At 41.4% G+C, this 22743-nt stretch overlaps 1 protein-coding gene across 1 annotated transcript in view; it reads left to right on the forward strand.

Moving 5' to 3' along the window:
- The first annotated feature begins 3124 nt into the window (after positions 1–3124).
- The window catches only part of LOC140128227 (venom factor-like), a 50654-nt gene continuing 31035 nt past the window's right edge, over positions 3125–22743 (forward strand). The window contains exons 1-12 of the mRNA XM_072149778.1: positions 3125–3275; positions 8795–8981; positions 11974–12136; positions 14010–14080; positions 14494–14588; positions 14691–14773; positions 15584–15671; positions 15811–15913; positions 16431–16551; positions 17655–17770; positions 21184–21330; positions 22025–22231. Coding sequence (XP_072005879.1) covers positions 3211–3275; positions 8795–8981; positions 11974–12136; positions 14010–14080; positions 14494–14588; positions 14691–14773; positions 15584–15671; positions 15811–15913; positions 16431–16551; positions 17655–17770; positions 21184–21330; positions 22025–22231 — 1446 coding nt within the window. The 5' untranslated portion in view covers positions 3125–3210. The remainder of the gene's footprint in view (positions 3276–8794; positions 8982–11973; positions 12137–14009; positions 14081–14493; positions 14589–14690; positions 14774–15583; positions 15672–15810; positions 15914–16430; positions 16552–17654; positions 17771–21183; positions 21331–22024; positions 22232–22743) is intronic.

Below are 22743 nucleotides of genomic sequence, written 5' to 3' on the forward strand. Positions count from 1 at the left end.
GATAAATATGCCCCAAGGTGACCAAAATACAACAGATTGCGGTATTGATCCTTTTTGTTTGGGTGTTCACCATGGGGAATAAGTAATAAGGTTTAAAGGAAACCTACCACTTGTAGTGGCAGGTTTCCGATGGAAATACCGGGCACCAGCTCAGGGTGAGCTGGTGCCGGAGCTTATTTTAGTTAGTGTTTTAAACCGCGGTATTGCGGTTTAAAACACTTTTTAAACGTTATAGCCGGCGCAGGCAGGTACGCGCTCGGCGCTTACCGTGCGTGCGGCTCTCATTCACTTCCTATGTAGCCGCGTACACGGTAAGCGCCGAGCGCGTACCTGCCTGCGCCGGCTATAAAGTTTAAAAAGTGTTTTAAACCGCGATACCGCGGTTTAAAACACTAACTAAAATAAGCTCCGGCACCAGCTCACCCTGAGCTGGTGCTCGGTATTGCCATCGGAAACCTGCCACTACAAGTGGTAGGTTTCCTTTAAGTTTGAATTGTTCCACACACAGCGATGCTGTACAGTACATGTAGCTGTGATTGCCAGAGGGTATGGCGCCACCTTCCTGTGCAGTGGGTAAGGGTAGGTACGTTCAGTGAACTCGTAGAAGAGGTAAATGGCCTGATGAAAAAAACAGCATGAAGGAAATAATAAGCTCCAGTGAATTTCATTGGAATAAAAACTTTCTATTTCCGTAAATATCTTATCAGGTGTATATAAGCGTGGCCGCTGTGTGTTTACCTCTGCTCTCCCTTATCTCTACGAGTAAACATTAGGCAACACATGCCTGATAGATTATGGCCTCTAATCCTCCCCTGGAACTGTTCCCGAAAGTAAAGACTATTTACCATATAAACAGGTCACTGACCTTATACACTGTGTATGGAATAGCTGACCATAGACGAGACAAGACCACAGGACTAGAGATAAGCGGACCCAATGATCAAGGGTGTCCATTGGTAGCATTTACAGTATAGGCATCAAGCATGTGCGTGTGGCCATTATTTTGAGGATCGCTGCTCCCTGTGACGTCATCAGGCAGCAACGATCCGTGGACAAATGGTGGTGGCATTTAAAGAGGTCACCCATATAACAGTTATAGTTACTTAAAGGAAACCTACCACTTGTAGTGGCAGGTATAAGGGGGAACTACCGAGCACCAGCTCAGGGTGAGCTGGTGCCGGAGCTTAGTTTTGTTAGTGTTTTAAACCGCAGTATCTCGGTTTAAAACACTTTTTAAACTTTATAGGCGGCGCAGGGAGGTACGCGCTCGGCGCACCATGTGCGCGACCGTGCCCGCGGCTACATAGGAAGTGAAGGAGAGCCGCGGGCACAGTCGCGCGCATGGTGCGCCGAGCGCGTACCTCCCTGCGCCGCCTATAAAGTTTAAAAAGTGTTTTAAACCGCGATACTGCGGTTTAAAACACTAACAAAACTAAGCTCCGGCACCAGCTCACCCTTCAAGTGGTAGGTTTCCTTTAAGTAGTAAAATAGTATACTTACCTACTTACCTCTGTCTTCTTCTCTCCAGTTCTGTGGTTCTGTCTGCTCCTCTTTCTGTCTGGCCGCATGACCCGTCATAGTGTTGGCCAGAAGAGGAGAAGACAGAGCCTCAGGGAGGGCCAGGAGGAAGAAGCCGTAGGTGAGTAGACAGTTTTTATTTTCAAGGGGGCTCATATTTCACTAATGGAGGAGTGGGAAATCGCTGCTGTAGACATAACATTTATGGGGGGGGGGGGTGGCATTATCCCTGCTGTGGACATTTCTGTAAAGGTGGCCTCTGATGTGGACATTTTATTAATTGGGGGGCTCTGCTGTGGACTTTGTATTGATGAGATGCAGCTGCATTTCCCCCCTAGGACTTAGACTCTAGTCAACAGATTTTACAATTTATGTGAGTATTTACTGTATGAAAATTCTTCTTTTTAACAGTGTCAAGGGTGCGAGAGTTCAGTTGCAGAGCACAGAGGCCGGGCCAGGGGCAGGATCCACATCTCCTGCACTGTCTGGGAGATCTGATCTGGACGGTAGTCGGGGTGGAGGGTTTCATGCAGTTAGGGAATGTGATTGGCTTTCCAAAATAGATGGGTTATAAGAGCACAGTGGAAGTTCACTATTAAATTACTTTTATGAACGGCACAATATTGAGGATATAGTGGGTATAGAGTGGTAGTTAAGGTCCTAACATTAGGGTTGGTTTGGATGCTGGGGGGCCCTAGTCATGTGAACAGCCCGGAGCCCATGGGACACTTAATCAACCTCTGGTAGTATTGCTGGTGGCATCACATCCTCCCTCACAAAGTTTAGTTACCCAGCGATTTCAAGATTCGGTTTCGGATTCAGTTAAAAACCTGGTCTCCAAACCAAATTTTTTTCCAAATTTCAATTGGTTTGCTCATCAATGCTAATAGTTGTTCACTTCTCTAGCCATCGGCTTTTCACTCCTCACTTGTGTAACTTGCTTCTAGTCACCATGTCTTTCCTCCAGCTCTAGAAACTGTCTTTCTGATCAGATTTTTGAGTTCAGCTGTGCGATATTGCTACCAACTGGTGTTTCTTAGACTCTATCAGTTGATAACTTAGAAGGAAGACAGCTGGTGGTAGTGTCCATGTCAAATCATGCAACAGAACAGCCCAGAAGATGGAGATTGAGACACAAGCGGTGACAAGGAGGTGGGCTGGAGTTATGTTGACCCTAGTCATGATGGCAGCTAGTCTTCAGCTACTTCAGGGGAACAGGACAACTGTTGTAAATAAGGGGACATTGATGATGAAGCCAACTCCTTAGGCAAGATTGGTTGTCCACAAAGCTATAAATTTCTATAATTCCAATGTGCACATTGTCACCCACTTCTGTTCTGGGTTATAGGGGTAGCTATGGATATTCAAGCAGCTTTGGAGCAGTAAGAAAGCCTCCACCCCGGCTGTGTAGCTTACTGTCAATGGGAGCCATGGTTGTATTTACACTTATATGAAATAACTCGGTGAGGTGCTTTTGTTTTCTTATATCTTATATGATCTCCCCTTTCACGCTGAATTATGCAATCACCTTTTCATTGGGACTGTGTATTTTGGAGCCAGTTTCGATCTTTGCAATAGAGATTAGTAACCACCAGCCAGTTGTCTGTATACTTCAACCATGACAATCATTCTGTTACTGGCTTTATATTACTCTTCGCTGTCTACAAGGAAGCACATTCTCAGGGCACAACCATGGCGTCCGGAGCCCTGGGTCTCATTCTTCTATATGGACTCATTGGATCATACGCACAGCCACCGTGAGTAATACCCGCAGCGTTTAGATATACATATATAACTATGGGCCAGATGTATCACTTTTTTGCGCCTAAGTAGTAGATGCGCCTAAATTCTGGCGCACTGTTGCGCCAGAATTATCACAAGCTACAACCATCTGTGATAAGGTCATTTCCTGCCTCCTATTAATCACTTTACATTAACACAGTTTAGGCGCAATGTTAGATTCGGGCAGTTACATGTGATCCTGCTACAAGCTCCTCTCTGCTTCTCCCCCACATCCCGGCATGAAGATAACACTCACAGCAGCACCCAGGTGTGTGACAACCTGCGCCCAGAGATCTCCTAAGCAGATGCTGCCCAGTATCCTCCTCAGACACCAGTGTGGTCATCCTGGTACACGGGGACACTTTTCTGTTGTATCTGCAAAATTCTGCAAACTTCTCTTCCATCCTGCTCTGAGCTGTGGATTCAGCAGAATGTTCAGTAAATAGAAGCTTGTGATCTGTATATAGAGGCTGCAGGTCCCGTCTGTATTATCTGTACTAGTGTCTGCAGTGTATGTAATGTCTGTACTAGTGTCTGTAGTGTCTGTATTATCTTTCCAAGTGTCTGTATTATCTGTATTAATGTCTGTAGTGTCTGTATTATCTGCAGTATCTGTACAAGTGTCTTCTGAGCTCTGCTGCTGGGGATGAGCTGCTCTGCACGGGGGCTCAGTTTTGCTTCTCAGTTGACACCAACTTCTGGGCTGGAGTGTTTTTGTGTCTGTTTTTGTGCCTAAATGAATAAGTTGCAAGTGATGAATATCATGGTGCAGCAAAACATCTGGATTGCTAGGATAAATGAGGGAAACATGGTTATTTTTGCTGCGAGGCTAGTTTGGCGTTTAGTCACAAAAATGGCGCAAAAACGGTGCACCAGTGTGAAAAGGCGCAAAAACAACAGAAAAACTAGTGATACATCTATCCCTATATGTTCCAGACAATCTATCTATCTATCTATCTATCTATCTATCTATCTATCTATCTATCTCATATCCATTTCATATCTATCTATCGCATATCTATCTATCTCCTATCTATCTAGAAAACGTGTAGAATAAAACAATATACATAAAGCCTGCTCTCACATTTACCTGAATATTACCAGGAGCTCCATGAATTAATTATTTACAGTGTCTCTAGAATTCATTATAATATATGTATCACTCGTTTTTTTCTGTTGTTTTTGCGCCTTTTCATACTGGCACACTGCTTTTGCGCCATTTTTGCGATTAAACGCCAAACTAGCCGCTCAGCAAAAATAACCAGGTTTCCCTCATCTATCTTTCCAATCCAGATGTTTTGTTGGGGGTGCAAGAACACTCCAGCCCGAAGGTGGCGCAAACTGAGAAGTAACACTGAGCCCCTTTGCAGAGCAGCTCATCCCCAGCAGAAGAGCTCAGCAAGACACTACAGACACTAGTACAGATAATACAGACATTACATACACTGCAGACACTAGTACAGACACTAGTACAGATAATACAGACATTATGTACACTGCAGACACTAGTACAGATAATACAGACATTACATACACTGCAGACACTAGTACAGACACTAGTACAGATAATACAGACATTACATACACTGCAGACACTAGTACACATAATACAGACATTACATACACTGCAGACACTAGTACAGATAATACAGACATTACATACACTGCAGACACTAGTACAGATAATACAGACATTATGTACACTGCAGACACTAGTACAGATAATACAGACATTACATACACTGCAGACACTAGTACAGATAATACAGACATTATGTACACTGCAGACACTAGTACAGATAATACAGACATAACATACACTGCAGACACTAGTACAGACACTAGTACAGATAATACAGACATTACATACACTGCAGACACTAGTACAGACATTACAGACACTAGTACAGATAATACAGACATTACATACACTGCAGACACTAGTACAGATAATACAGACATTACATACTCTGCAGACACTAGTACAGACATTACATACACTGCAGACACTAGTACAGATAATACAGACATTACATACTCTGCAGACACTAGTACAGACATTACATACACTGCAGACACTAGTACAGATAATACACACACTACATACACTACAGACACTAGTACAGATGCTACATACACTGCAGACGCTAGTACAGATAATACAGACATTACATACACTGCAGACACTAGTACAGATAATACAGACACTACATACACTGCAGACACTAGTACAGATAATACAGACATTACATACACTGCAGACACTAGTACAGATAATACAGACACTACATACTCTGCAGACACTAGAACAGATAATACAGACATTACAAACATTGCAGACACTAGTACAGATAATACAGACATTAGATACACTACAGACACTAGTACAGATAATACAGGCATTAGATACACTACAGACAGTAGTACAGATAATACAGACATAACATACACTGCAGACACTAGTACAGATAATACAGACATTAGATACACTACAGACACTAGTACAGACACTACAGACACTAGTACAGATAATACAGACATTACATACTCTGCAGACACTAGTACAGATAATACAGACATAACATACACTGCAGACACTAATACAGATAATACAGACATTAGATACACTACAGACACTAGTACAGATAATACAAACACTACATACATACAGAGCTGAGTATTTCTGGTAACTAAGAAGTGTTATCTGCCACTTACACTGTGACACAGACTTAATGCACTGATATATAGAGAGGGATCTTCTCAGAGGTTATTATTGTAATTATTGAGACTATTATTATTATTATTATTATAATTTTTAATATTTTTATTATTATGGAGATGATTATTAATAATAGTAAAAATAATAATAATCATCTCAATAATAATAATAATAATAATAATAATAATAATAATAATAATAATAATAATCATCTCCATAATAATAATAATAGTCTCAATAATTACAATAATCTCTGAGAAGATCCCTCCCTATATACCGAGGCATTAAATCTGTGTCACAGTGTAACAGTAGTCATAGTTCTTAGTTACCAAAATTCTACACCTAGATAATCACAGAGGTTATAGCTCAGTTGGTTGGGGCACTGTGTCATTATTATACATGGACACTGCAGGTTCTGGGTTCTAATCCCAATGAGGATAATATATATATATATATATATATTTTTTTAATTGAGATCATTTTTATTATTATAATATGGCTAAAATTTGGGGCGTGGCCAGGGAGTGATTGGGGGTGTGGCTTAGGGGGATCGATTTTGTCCCTCTTTCCCTTTCACAAATGTTGGGAGGTATGGTACAGATAATACAGACACTACATACACTAGTACAGATACTATAGACATTAGATACACTACAGACACTAGTACAGATAATACAGACACTACATAAACTGCAGACACTAGTACAGATAATACAGACACTACATACACTGCGGACACTAGTACAGATAATACAGACATTACATATACTGCAGACACTAGTACAGATAATACAGACATGAGATACTCTGCAGACAGGAGCTGCAGACTCTATTTACTGTTCATCACCTTCTATTTACAAAACAATCTGCAGAATCCTCAGCTCAGAGCAAGAGAGGAGAGAACTTTGCAGAATGTTGCAGTACGTACAGATAAGTGTCCCATGTGTAGCAGGATGATCACACTGGTGTCTGAGAAGGATACTGATTGAATTACAGGGGTGCAGCAGGAGACCAGCACTGGGGGATCCCCTCCAGGAGAAGCCCCTGCTGAGGAGGTCACTGGGTGCAGGGTGTCACACACCTGGGTGCTGTGAGTGTTATCTTCATTCTGGGCTGTGGGAGAAGCAGAGAGGAGCTTGTAGCAGGATCACATGTAACTGCCTGAATCTAACATTGCGCCGAAACTGCGCCAAAATTGTGCCTAAACTGTGTTAAAGTAAAGTGAGGCAGGAAATTAACTCATCACAGATGGTTGTAGCTTGTGATAATTCAGGCACAACAGTGCGCCAGAATTTAGGCGCAACTACTACACTTAGGCGCACAAAAGTGATAAATGTGGCCCAATGTATGGAACTGATTATAATCAGGGTTGTAAGGTGAGGCAGGATACGAAGCGCTCTGCAAGATGCCCGGATTCATAAACTATTCTCAGTATTCGGAGCTGTTCTCCAGGATAGTGAAGGTGTTCGGCTCTTTGTCCGTGTTGTTGAGCTGCAGCTTCTCTGAATTTCCAAAGTCTTTTTGGATAGATGACTTTTCCAAACAGAATAGAGAAGAAACTGGTGGAGAAATAGACGCGCTGCTCGTGAGGCATTTGGTTGAGATCACAATTAGACGTTTATTGGGTAAAAAGATTGGACGACCTTTCCCTTCATCAAGAAAATATACAACATAATTCCAGAGATGATAAAGATCTCTATTTCTTTAAATACATAACCCAATGGAAGATTGATGACCCCCCCCCCACCCCCTAAGTGTATATTGTGTATAGGAGGGTCTGAAATTGTAGTAACTGGGTGCAATGCTAGTAAAATGCCACTGGCTGCTAATAGTGTATTGGGTAAGTGAACTTTTTGAAGTTAGAAATGGTAAAGTTGTAAGTGTCTATATAAAAGTAGTTAGAACTGACCCAGGAACAATGACATAAGGTACATTCCTGTGATCATAGGGGATAATGTACAGGCAGTCTCTGGGTTACGTACCAGATAAATTCTGCAGGTTTGTTCATAAGTTGAATTTGTATGTAAGTCGGAACTGTATAATTTTTTGGTCTTTTTTGGATTTTTAAACTTTTGGATTGTTATAAGAACCAGGATTAACAATAAATTTTAATTGCAGACACCTTTAATAACTGTTACAGCTGATCATTGTAGCCTGGGACTAAAAGACAGTAAATTACCAACATCCAGAGGTCTGTTTGTAACTAGGGGTCATCTGTAAGTCGGGTGTTCTTAAATAGGGGATCACCGGTATGAGGTAACGTATCAACTAAGATAACTACCGTATATACTCGAGTATAAGCGGACCCAAGTATAAGCCGAGACCTCTAATTTTACCACAAAACCCTGGGAAAACCTATTGACTCGAGTATAAGCCGAGGGTGGGAAATGCATTAGTCACAGCCTCCCCAGTATGTAGCCTGCCGTACCCTGCACCATAGTATATAGCCAGCACCTGCCCCTCAGTATATAGCCTGCCAGCCCATATCCCCCAGTATATAGCCAGCCCCCTGTCCCAGGATATAGCCAGCCCCCTGCCCCAGTATATAGCCAGCATCGGGGGAAGCCAGAAAGGTGAGTTTTGATATATCTTTTTTAACTCAAGTATAAGCCGTTTTGGTGCTGAAAAACTAGGCTTATACTCGAGTATGTATGGTAAATCTTAGATGCTATATCAGACATAACCTATGTAGGCACCTATATAATTGGGCTAATATTCTGGAAAAATAAAAACACTTTCTTCTTCTTCTTCTTGTACAATTTTTTCTCCCCCCAGATGCCTCCTGATAACACCCAACGTGCTCCGTGTAGACAGTGAAGAGACCATTATAGTAGATGGACAGGGAGCGGCGTTTGATGCGGACATCACAGTCCAGGACTATCCCCGGAGGACTTACATTTTAGCTACCAGCAAAGTCTCTGTGAATCACAATAACAAGTTCTTGGGAAATGTTACGTTGACGGTAAGATCCCAATCTCTTGTAGATTGTTTACCTCTCCGTATCCTGGGACAATGGGCACCTGTGGGTCCTTATGATGGGCACCAGTCATGATTATCTCTACCATGTAATGATGTATTATTGATTGTCTGAGCTGGATACTTCACCATTGATCCCTCTGGTTACTGCTTTGTATTCCTTATAGATGTGTGACAACGTAAATTATCTTAACCCTTTAAGGACCTGGCCCTTTTTTGTTTTTTTATTTTTTCAATCCCCGCAATCAAAAATCTATAACTTTTATAATTTTTCCATGTACAGAGCTGTGTGAGGGCTTGTTTTCTGCCTAACAAACTGCACTTCATAGGGATGGTTTTTATTCTTCCATCCCGTGTACTGGGAAGCAGGAAAAAAATTGGAGTGAAATTGGTGAAAAAATGCATTTGCAACTTTTTCTTGTGGGCTTGGATATTACGGCTTTCACTGTGCGCCCCAAATGACATGTCTACTTTATTCTTTGGGTTGTAGCGATTACGGGGACACAAAATTTGTATAGGTTTTATAATGTTTTCATACATTTACAAAAACTAAAACCTCCTGTACAAATTTTTTTTTTCTTCAGATTTTGCCAGTTTCTGGCGCTTATAACTTTTTCATACTTTGGTGTACAGAGCTGTGGGTGGTGTCATTTTTTGTGACTTCTGATGAAGTTTTCAATGCTATCATTTTTAGGGCTGTACGACCTTCTGATCACTTTTTATAGAATTTTTTTATATTTTTTAAAACAGTGAAAAACCGTTTTTATATTTTGATAGATCAAGCCCCGTGATACCTAATGTGTTTATGATTTTTACTGCTTATTTATATTTATATCAGTTCTAGGGTGAATAGAATTTTTTGTTTTTTATATGATAATTTTTTTTTAAATCTTTTTTTATTTTTACTTTTACTATTTTTCAGGCTCCCTATGGTACTTTAACCCTTGGTTGTCTGATTGATCCTATCATATACTGCCATACTACAGTTTGGTAGTATATGGGGATTTTTCCTCCTCATTCATTACAATGTGCAATAGTAATGAATGGGTTAAATCCAGGCAACCGATCGCCGCTCCCCAATGACGTCACGGGGAGCGTCAATCTCCAATAAGATAACCTTTGCCGGCGGCGATGTGCAAGCACTGATCGCGCGTGTTACCGGTAAGTCTTTGCTACGCTATGACTTACCGGATATGGAGAGGGCTCAGCCCGTGAGCCCTCTCCATGCACCCGCAGCCGACCCTTGAAGTGCTATTACGTCACGGGTCCTGAAACCTGTCATCTAAAACTGACTCAATAAACCCTCCAGAATACCTTACACAAGACTGCAAATATATCTTGGGCCTTGCACCATTTAAAAAATGGCTTTTATTACCCCACTTCTCTGCCCAGTCAATGAGGCGGGAGAGCTGTTGGATACAGTCAGGTTCCCCTGCCTCCTCATCATAAACCCACCCCTTCACACTGCCCCCAGCTCCGAGGCACAGTAGTAACTTTTTGATATTCAGTGTGGGGTCAGCCTGCGAGTCCCCTACACAGCGCCTTAGAGCTGGGAGAAGTGTCCAAGATCTCTCCCGCCTCCTTGACTTTTTTGAAGAATGGTGCAACGTCCAGGACTTGCAGTAGACGCATCAAGATATATTTGCAGTCCTAGGAACTCTGGGGGGTTTATTGAGATTTTTAGATGACAGGTTCCCTATAGTCTCTGAGTCCTTATGTGCAAAATCTTCAAAGACCTCCACATTCTAACTCAATCAATTAACGGTAATGCAGCAACGGAACCACCCCGAGAAATATTGAGAAATCACACCAAATCTTCAAAGCACGACTAAACCATTGAAGCTGTATCTTTCCCAGAATTGTAACACTAAAATTTGCAACATATTCTGTTCTGAAAAGAAAATATGTCCAATGTTTTGCCACTTACTTTTCCTGCAGTGAGCAGTGTATCTGACCATCTTCTCAAGTCTGTAAATAGCAGATAAAGAGAGAAGGCTAAAGAAGGCTCATTCCATACCCAGGGAATATTTTACCTGATTCAGTTCTGTAGGGAGATTAACTGTCTGTAAGGAGATAAGGCATAAGAAACTTCACCAGCCTCTCCTTATCTATAGTCAGTGTGAGTATAGGAGCGGAATTTGACTTATAAAAACATTTTTCTTTAATAAAGCATATCACAAAGTTATAATATCATATACCTCAAAGAAATATAGATGGTAACTGCTGCTGATATAGTGGATATTGAGGGTTCAGAACCTTTCTCGAGCTTACTACATGTAATGAACATACGCCATAAAACCACCAACGGTTGGTACTCTATTCACAGAGTTCAGTTTTGTAGGGATGTCCAGGGAGAATAGGGAGACATGGAATGGCACTCACCCTTCCTGGTATCTCATTAGATCTTTATTCCATCGTGTTGGCTTAGGGATAGGGAGTGATGCAGAGGGGCTATACTGGCAAGCAACAGCATTTCACATACCACGCTTCTTCTGGCTTGTGGTACATGCGAAATAGCCGTCACTTGCCTGTATAGCCCCTCTGCATCACTCCCTATATGTATTTTTTTATTTTAAGGATTTTTAAGAATCATAATGAAGGATTATTTTATCTCATTTTATTTAAGTGTATCCATGTTCCTAATTTTTGTGACGATGCAGTGCTCTGTGATTGGTCCTCATTATGCTTAGCTTGTACATGTTAGTTCATACCATGAAGATCCACATAGTGGGAAACACGTAGGTCCGGCCATGTAAGACCGATACGTCTGTACAAGCTGTTTTAATAGATGTTTAAATAAAGCTTGGGATGATTTTATTGGAAGTGCCGCAGCGCCCTCTACTGTATCCTTCATGCAGCAGCGACTTATCATGGACTCTCCAGGTAGATAAGGAACAGTCCCATTTTCTATTACAACAAAGTAAAGAGAATTTTTTCCTAAGTTTGTCTTTTCATAATAATGTTTTTGTGTCTTTCAGATTCCCTCAACTAATTTGGAAATTCACCGAACACAGAAGCAGTTTGTGTATGTCTCTATGAAGTCACCAGTTTGCTCCCTGGAGAAAGTTGTCCTGGTGTCTTATCAAAGTGGACACATCTTCATACAGACCGACAAACCCGTCTACACCCCGGGATCTTTAGGTACATTGAGAAGGAATGACAGGGGATGCTGGGAATCCACCTAAAACTATAGTTTACAATATAAATGTCATATTTTCCACATCTGTGGTTGTTGGAGGCCACAAAACAGAACCAAGAAGATGAACAAAGAGACACTATATATTACACTCTCAGCTACCTCCACATTCTCATTCATACCGCCGTTATGGGGGCCGTGATCTGCTCCCATTAGTAACGACCAGATCAAGACCCTCATAGACTTCTATGGCTCTTGGGGACTATGTGGTGAGCCCACAGTATGCCTCTGCACAGTCATCGAGTCAGGCAGCCGTGCCGCAAAATATAGCACTTGTCCAATATTTGGGCAGATTTGCGGATTTGTCACTCGTTTGCCTATGGATGGAGGAGGGGTGAAGAACACTCACCCCTCCCACCTCCTCCTCCCGACTCTGTGCTTGTGGGGATCTGCTTGGATCACGATCACACACCTAGAATCGTTATGAGTTATTGTCGTGGAGTAACCACCCCACCCACTATGTTGGCACTGTAAATTATTATGAGCTGCCACCTCCAATTCCCATGCAAATAGCCATAATTCCATAAGTTCCATAATGTTTGTCCCTGAATTACCTCCCAATGGGTGTAGCTTGAGGCACAGTTGTCCTTTTCCTATCAAAAAAAGCAAAGTGACCTTTAGATTTATATCTACATTTCCAATACTTTTTAAGGCACAGTGAATGGAAGGGTAGAGAAGACTTGTCACCACAATTTTACCCCTCAAACCAACAGTGCCTGCAGGTAAAGGGTTACAAGTCCTCCCCATATCACCTAAAATGATCTGCCAGTGAGGCCCTGTACCTTAATTACAGCCAATTTTTTGCAAATTAGCATACTTGACTCTTGGTTTTTCCCAGGCTACCAGTGTACCACGCCTTCTTATTTTGACTGACAGCTTTGTGTCTTTCCAGTTGTCTGGCACTGACCTGCCTCTTTGATTTGGACAGGTCTCACTCTATTTCCATGCTGCTGTATGCAATTAGTGATTAGGTATTGTCTCCCAATATTCAGCTACAGACATATAAAGCTCTGTTTAGTTATAAGAAATATGGTGTGAAATTTTTTACACAGTGCCTTGTGTTACATTTATGTCATGTGAGGGTGATGTAATCTAAAGTCCTTTGTCCTATACATTTGAAAAATATACCCCATGTATATATCTGATCACAGCAGCCCCCATGGAGGATGGGGAGGAGTAGAAGTCCATGGAGGCTGCTATGATTTCATGTGATCAGATGCATACATGTCGTAGATGTTAATGTTACTTTGTAAAGCACCTTAGTGAGGAGGCTTTAGGCATGGGGAGGAGTGAATGGAAGGAGTCGGTTGAGCAGAAAACCCACCTTTGATGCCAGGTAATAGAACAAAGTTGATTTTATGGGTTTGTGAGGCAAACAATTTGGTTGCTAAAACAAGGGTGGCATTTAGTTAATATGGCTGTGTGGGAACCTGTCACGAGCTGTGTCTCTGAAAACTTGGTGGCAGTAAAGTTTGTCATACCAACCCCACAGAACTGCAAAGCGATTCCAATGGTGCTCCCAACATGAGGGAAGAGGAGATGTAATGCCAAAAGTCGCTCTCACAAGAGGCTATTACAGTCTTGCAGGCACTAATAGGTGGGGCTCCATATAATCCTTTGATCTTGTGAGAGGACGTTACTATTGTGAATGAAATACTGGAAGCAAGGGAATATGAGCTCAAGTTACTAATCCTACAGTGTATGAGCTAAGGTATTCTACAACTGCAAAGAAAAGAATATAACATACTGCTGATCTCTATATAACTAAGCTCATGATGATTTCACTGATATGGATATTTCTATTTCTTTGTTATGAAGTTTTATACAGGCTTTTTACCATGACCCCTAATCTGAAGCCACTGAGCAGGCCGGTAATCATCGAATTCCTGGTAAGACTAAAATATTCTTCAGTATATGTCATGTTCAAGAGATGTACAGGACATTGCTGGGTACTTTGTAGGGCACAATGTTAGATTGGTCAATCTTAGCACCAGGGTAAACCATGACGTATCTAGAATCTGGGTTGGCCTTGTACAGACAAGGTGCTTTGCGTGGTAATTCTTGTTGGAACCTCAAACCACAAATGAAAATAATATAAACATATATAATCCACCGGACGTCCTCAGGACATAGAAGTCCTGCTGCCAATGGGTGGTCCTCTTGGACCCCAGGGTAAGTACAATATGGTTGGTCCTATAAGGGTATTGCACTTACCTTTAAAGTGTAAAGTAGTTTAACCACCATGTTTGGTCACCATCGTAGACAATTTCTTACTGATTTGGTTCCTCTGAATTCTTCACAGACTCCCGGGAATGTCATGGTCAAAAGAGATCTCGTTCATCAACCTTCCAAAACTGGGATCATTTCCTTGTCTCATACACTGACTGACCTTGTAAGGTGAGAGACAATCCATGGGCATAGAGGATCAAATATTTTGCATGTGGTTGTTGATACTGTTGATTAAGATGATTGTTAATAGTTTTGTCCTCTGTTTTAAAGCTTGGGCTTGTGGACCATATCAGCAAAGTTTGAGGACACCTCCATTCAGAATTACACCACACAATTCGAAGTGAAGGAATACGGTAAGAGTGGAACTGAAGCCATCCGGTGGAGCAAAGGATTTGTATAGAACCTGTCTGACTTCTTCTTCCAGTTCTAGTAAAAATTAAATTATCCAAACCTTGATATCCAGCAGCCTCGTGCAGTAGATGAAGGCTTAGTCACACAAGAGCAGAAAGACGATGGATATCACCCATCCTCCTGATCCCACTGCCAAATTCCCTGTTTCCCAGCACTTATCTATATCTCCTAAATCGGGGGTAGGTGCTCCTAAACTTATTAGGATATACACGGCCTTCCAAAATATTGTAGAAAGGGCCAACCTTACAAAAAACACTGAAAGTTAACTCTTAAATGTATCACAGACTAAGGTCTTTGCTTTCATTGCACATCACGGGGTCCTTTAGGAAATTTGTGTTGTTCATCTAAGAGATGATAGATATTTGAATTCAGATAAGGGAAATCCATGTTGGCATCTTACTTCTTCCAACAGTTACCAGCCGTTATTTTAAAAACTGGCTCGAAAATTTCAATTAGCACAGAATAAATCCTGCTCGTAGATAGAAGATCTCAACAAAATTTTGCCATGATAGAATAGAATTTAGTAAAAAATTATTTGGAATTTTCCATCCTGAACATTACATTTAAAGAAAATTCAGAGCAATAACATCAATGAGCGTTTGTCCCATTGGCAGAAGTCCTTCTTTCTTGTGTGTTTTATAGATGTATCAGCCCCAAACAGCACTCCATGTGGTGAGAAGAAGTATTGCAAGTTTTAACAGCCATTAAGAATGTTTGTAATTTTATTTCACAATTATTTTAATTCATTTCAGTTCTACCAAGCTTTGAAATAAAAATTACTACATCTAAGAATTTTTTCTACATTAAAGACAAAGAACTTAGGGTGGACATAGAGGCAACGTAAGTGGAAAGATTTGGCTATGTTAAGTTTTCATGAAGATGTTTGTGGGAAGTTACTTGGTGATGCAGCTATCAATAACATCTATAGAGATATTACTTATTGTGACTGGTGGTAAAACATTATTATATTTCTCTCTAGTTATCTCTATGGGAAGCCTGTGAATGGCAAGGCCTTTGTGTTGTTTGGAGTCAAGAGAGACAACGAGAAGAGAAGTCTACCAGATACCTTAAGGAGAATAGAGGTAACGATTATAATTTTTATATCTTAAAAGTTTATTTTAAAGACTTGAAATTACAGTTACCATTACCCTCCATGTTATGGAGGGGTTAATAATATTAATATGTTTAAATTGCTTTACATGAAATGGTTCATGGAAAACATGGCCCAATTAGAAAAGCAAACCCATGTTTTCTAAAACCATGGTGGACTTTCTTTGGTCCTTAAATGAGTGGTATGATCTAGTTCCTCAGAAAATGAGGCCAAGCCCATCAGAATCTGTAGACTCCATCCACAATTTAACCATAGTTACATTGTTTATACGGTTGAAAAAAAGACACATGTCCATCAAGTTCAACCAAGGAAGGGGAAGGATTGGATGAGGTTAATGAGGGGTCTTCAGCAGGACACCCCCCACGTACAAAGCAGCATTCAACTGAGTAGGGTCAACATATGTCCTTACAGGACACATTGTCAACGTATTGACCAGTAGATTTCCATGTGTACACACTCTTATTTTCTCAATTCAACCTTAAAACCAGATTTCCGATGGTGAAGGTTTTACTGTATTGGAAAGAAAAGACTTGGTGAAGTATTTTCAAGAAGAATTGGACATGTTACAATGGACCTTATATGTGTCCGTCACTGTCATTACTGATTCAGGTAGGTGATAGTAATCATCATAATCTTCATACAGACTATATCCAGTATATCTAGTAAGATTCCTATTAGGCAGCATCAGCGGTACTTTAAAATATCAGCAATTCCTAGGAAAACTCAGTCTCCATTACATTGCATTTCAACTAGGATAACAATGCCTTGTATACTCTGTAACTTGCCACCATATATTGCCAAATAGCAAATATACACACTGCCATGCAACACACAAATGAAAGGGAGCTGGCTTTCTTTTTTGGGTTCTTACTGTCCGTCAGTTCTAAAAAACAACTCCGCTCAAGCAGATAATGAAATGGAGGTTATAAGACCTCAATTCTTAGGATAGGTGCACATTAGTAATTTGTGGACCCAAACCCGAAATGCACTTCAACCAGAAGTTGGGGTTCGAAGTTCAGCTCACAAAACCACACCTCACGATTAAAGAAAATCTACCATTCAGTTAAAGTAAAAATACCTTCAGATGCTCCCCTGTCCTTCTCTTCATCCTGGTGCTTGTCTCCTCTAATCATGACCATAATCATCGCCTGAATCACCTAGAAAAAAGACTTATAAAAAGCAAGCCAGAGTGTGGGAATGCGATGTCTGGTGCTCGGGCTGCTAATTATTCACGCCCCCATGGTAGAGGGTTGTGCAGGGGCGTGCATAATTAGTAGCTCGGAACACCGGATATCGCGTCCCCACACTCTGGCTTGCTTTTTATAAGTCTCAATTCTAGGTGATCCAGGCAGGTCAAGACAAGCACCGGAATTGGGATGAAGAGGAGGTCAGCTGAGTATCTGTAGTTTATTTATTTTTACTTTTTGTGATTGGTAGATTTCCTTTAACTCTTAAAATGCTGCCAGCAAAGTCATGGCAGTGCATATTACTGGTGGCATTTAAAGGGTAACACCTGTGATCGGTGCTAGCACTGATCTCGGGCCTTACCAGTGGGGGTGATTGAACTTTTAGTCTAATCAGGGACCTTAAAGTGTTGGCTCATCCCTAGTGCAGATTCCAGAGGTTCAGAGATTTTTGCAACATTCTGTGCAGAAAGCTATTAGTATATTACTGAAGCTTTATCTCCAATCATGTAATGGTTTCTCTTCCAGGCAGTGACTTGGTGGAATCTGAGCTGGAGAATATTTTTATTGTGACGTCTCCATACAAAATCCTTTACACAAAAACATCAAAGTATTTTAAGCCTGGCATGCCATTTGATCTTATGGTAAGTGGCATGGATTTTCTGCCCTGTCTCTTAATATTACTGTATTGTATTCCTATATTAATATGTTATAGACTTGCAAAACCACCATCTTTATCTTAAACAACATACATATAAAGAAAAAATAAATAAAAAAATAATTGAAAATAACAACTATCCAACTGCCCACAAACCCTATAAACAGTTTAACTGGACATAAAACCGAATGGGCTAGAATTATCTTCATTTAGTTTAGGATTTTGCTATCCTTTTAGTAATTTTAGGGTCATTTAATAAACCTTATAAAAGTTTAAGATTAAAAAGACACTCACAGTAAACTAATTATGTTAAATCAATATTCTATACAATACAATGAGAAGATGCGGCCACGTCGAGAGGTTTTTTGACCACTACAAGTTTGAAAGGGGCAAACGGGGCAGAATAGTTGTTGTGCATAAAAATTCTAAACAGCTAAACACCTTCTGGTCCAGGTTGTTTTCATAGAGCAGGGAAAGGCTTCATCTGTCCTTAATCTGCCTCTTAATTATGATGCTCTTTCTGGCAGGGAATTACGCAGATTCCTATCTGCTTTACATTGAGGATGAGCTGATTGAGGACAGTGGACAGACCACCATCTAGGCCTGTGTGACCAGGCAATGAGACACAGTGCCGGCAGACTGAGCAGTAAAAGTGGCAACCAGACATTTTTACATTGTCATGATGTTGTCCATTACACAAGGGCAAAATGTGGCCTCACACCTCCACCCCGACTTATACACAAGTGTATAAAAAAAAAAAATTACAAACTTACCTTCCGGTGCTCTCCAATGCTCCCCACGGCTCCTCTTCTTCTTCTTGTCCCTTGTAACAGAGGGGGCAGAGACGCCTCCATGCCCTGTGCCCTCCGTTGCACACTATGACGTCAGGAGCTAGTGGGTTGGCTCTCACCCGATAAAATCTCGTTACATGAAATGAGAGCGAGTGTCAGGTCAGGTTTGTTGTCTGGACAACACTCACTCACTTCCTGCACCTCCCAGGGTGCATGTGTTCAGGGATTGTCTATAAAAACGATGATTGCCTTGTGTATCCCTCAGGGGTCCGGAAAACATTGCATTTTGTCACAACACATAATTAATAATTTGTCAGACTACTGGATTGCCACTAGGATTGCCACCAGACCCTCACTACCGCAGTAAAATGGGGGCCTTTTTTCCACCTCTAGATAAGGAGAAATATTTTTTTTTACCAATACATTCTCTGCAGGGAGTTGGTGGCTGTCTATGTTCTTCATAGCCCATCCATATGCAGGTCCCGTTCAGTTAGTCCGAAATACACTGTAAAGTCTGTTTCCTGCAGTTGTTGAGACAGATGCTACAAGCTGGCTCTTTTTATATCACTATGAATGTCATATACACAAATCTGGTTTATTCATTCTCACTTATTTTTATTCAGACTTTTGACATCATTTTGCACTTTCATGTTTTTTATATGGATTTTTGCAGCTTGTGTGATTGGTTGTTTAGTAATCGATGCACTCCTGTGTGATCGTGGTGGAGGGAGAGGATGCCTGGCACTTTCCAATATTTTTTTTTAGTTTAGGAAAATTCTTAGATTTTTAAAGAATTCTTATACATTTTAAGTCTTGTATTTGATGGGGGAAACATGATTAATGGCTACTGGTGGCAATGTGACTTGTCTACCTGGAGCTCTGTGACCATTTCATAATCAATAAGGACTATGATCTGCATGGTGCAGCAATGTACATTGATTAGAATGCCAAACTTACTCCCAGTGCTTCAGAATAATGTTTGTTACACTCAATTAGTAACAAATAAAATATTTCCAAAATAAAAAAATCAAATTTTGGGGAAAATTTGGTAAATCATTGTCAGGATTCATGGGAAGTGGACCCACTGTACCACAGTGGACGATAACATAAGCTGACACCTGGGAGTGGAGGCAAAGTGGTACCCAGTTTCCACCAGAGCCTGCCACAAAGCAGGTTGGACTTGCAGCGCCGTGGTACCAATAGGTTGCTCCACAGGCGTGACTTTGTCCTTGGTGGCGGAGAACAAAGTTGTAGAGCAGAATCATAGTCAGGGACAGGCAGAAGGTCAGGACAGGCAGCATAGGATCATAGTCAGTAGCGTATCAGAAGGTCAGGCATGGCAGCAGAGGAGTGTAGTCAATAGCGGAGCAGAAGGTCAGGACAGGCAGCAGAGGAGTGTAGTCAGTAGCGTAGCAGAAGGTCAGGCATTGCAGCAGAGGAGTGTAGTCAATAGCGGAGCAGAAGGTCATGGCAGGCAGCAGAGGAGTGTAGTCAGTAGCGTAGCAGAAGGTCAGGCATGGCAGCAGAGGAGTATAGTCAATAGCGGAGCAGAAGGTCATGGCAGGCAGCAGAGGAGTGTAGTCAGGATCAGAACCAGGGTCATTAGCCATAAGGAACAAGCTTTCTCTCAAGCACAAGGTACAAAGATCCGGGGGGGGGGGGGCATAAGGGAAGAGGCTGCCTATTTATTGGATTTCCAGGTGGCTAGCGCGCGCAATTAGAAGCGCGCTGGCCCTTTAAATCTCGAGAAGCCGTCAAGCGCGTGCCTTTGGTGGTGGGTACGCGTACGCAGGATCGTGGGAGACAGGGCTGGAATGTGGACAGGTGAGTGAGCCTGCCGCACAGCTGAGGGAGCACAGGGAGACACACGGGTGCACCCGCAACCCGAGAGGAGGTTATTCTCATCTCCCTCCATCATGACCCCCAGATTATTTCTCATCTCCCTCCACAATGACCCCCAGCTTATTTTTCATATCCCTCCACTATGACCCCCAGGTTCTTTCTCATCCCACTCAATCATGATCCCCTTATTATTCCTCATCTCCCTCTAACAAGACCCCAGGTTATTTATCATCTCCCTCCACAATGAACCCCAGGATATTCCTTATCCCTCTCCACTTTCAGTTTTTAGTATTATACTATAGTACTATACTATATTTTTTTTCAGTCTCTATTTTTACTGCCTTTTTATGTTTTTGAAAAGTTTATTTTTCCCTTTATGATCTTGTAACGCCACATCAACACTACCTTATTGTTTTAGTAGCTTACATGTTTTATCTTTTGCATTTATTGCTCATTGTTTTATTAGTTGACCACATTGTTTTTTTTAGTTTTTATTGTGCTTTTTCCCTTTTCTTTCACTGGACCTTTTTCGGAATAAAATTTTAGTGTTTATTTTTATTATTATGTATAATATTCCCTCTAAGAAATGGCCCAAATGAGTGACACGTGGTACAAGCAAAGCTGTGTTGAATGTAGAGGTAACAAATGTAATTAGACCTTGAGGAAGACAGAAGGTCCCTCTGCCATGAGAACACACGTGTTTTGTTAATAGTCTATGGTATGTAAAAAGGACATCATCTAAAAATTTTATTTTAATGCATTTTAGGTATTTGTCACTAATCCTGATGGGTCTCCAGCTCAACGTGTCCCTGTTGTAGCAGAGCCAGGAAAAGTGAGAGGAGCTACCCAGAAAGACGGAACTGTTCGGCTGAGCATAAATACTGCCTCAGATATAAATGTGCTACAGATCACGGTAATTTGTCAGTTTAAAATAGACTAATAAAGCTGCTGATGTTTAGGTGGACATCATTGTTTTTTCTTATTAGAGGAATTAGTGGAGTTGATGGGAAACCCTTCCCGACCTTTATTTTATAGGGGTTGTCCAGTCAATACTTTCCTGATTGGTGGTGGTTCCAGTGTCGGTTTCCCCATGGATTACAAACAGAGCAGCCAGTCGCACATCTGGTCGTCCAGCTGCTCTATTCATTTATATAGGGCAGAGAGAGATAGCCATGTGGTAAACTCGGCTATCTCAATCAGTTCCATAGACAGAGAATGGAGAGGCAGTGCTCTGCTCATTTGGGGTTTGAAAGGGTACAATAGCTCCCCATTCTCATGAGACCCCAAAGATCAGCAATGGATAGGGGCTAACTTGTTGTGACTGGGCAATCCTTTAAAGGCAAAAGTAGAATTTGCAACAAAGCATCATCAGCTGCCGAGTCAAGGGGACATCCTCCTGGTCCTCCGGTTTCCTCCCACACTCCAAAACATACTGGTAGGGTGATTAGATTGTGAGCCCCATTGGGGACAGGAACCGATTTGACAAGCTCTGTGCAGCCCTTTGTAATCTGTGCGCCCTATATAATTAAAGGAATTATTAATTATTATTTATTATTATTGCTTCACTCTTATCTTGTTACAAATGTGTATTTTATTTTTGCTTCTAGGTGTCTACAACAGATGACCAATTAACCAAGGACCAACAAGCTTCTGCCACCATGGTGGCCTCTGCCTACAAACCCACTGGTGGCAACTACCTTCATCTCAGTGTCACCGGAGGGGAACTGGAAATAGGAGCAAATGCAGCTGTCCACTTTAATATCAGGAACACCGACCCCAATGTCCAAGATCAGATCAACCGCTTCAACTATGTGGTATGCAGTTTTTATTATTTTAGTCTAAACTTTTTCATTGTGTAAATTTGCGTCACGTTTCACTTTAAAGTCCACATGATTGATGGACACGCAGACACTTTTGATGAGCGGCGCTAAACCACAATATTCGGGTCCAAAAAACAAGAACTCAGCCAGAAGTTTGGCATTTTAGCTAACCCCCACTAGTAAAGCCTATAATCGGTCTTGACACTGATCACTGGTGTTAAATATTTAACTCTTTAAATGGCGTCACGTGAGCACTTCCATTTACTCTGGTAGGATCTGTGTTTTCCGATGATGAGAGTGCCGATACTTGGGAAAATGCTGGTGGCACATAATTGATAACACCTGTGATCAGTGCCAAAACCGTTACCGGTGTCACCAGTGGGGGTGAGCATTGGGGTGCGGTATGGTAACCTGAACACTAAATGAATGGGTCCATTCATCCATCACAGCCACCTATCATTTTGGATTGGTGTGTTCCAAAGTGAATTTTCATAGTCTGTTCTCAG

This window comes from Engystomops pustulosus, chromosome 4 (assembly GCF_040894005.1).
Source record: "Engystomops pustulosus chromosome 4, aEngPut4.maternal, whole genome shotgun sequence".
NCBI classification, from domain to species: Eukaryota; Metazoa; Chordata; class Amphibia; order Anura; family Leptodactylidae; genus Engystomops; species Engystomops pustulosus.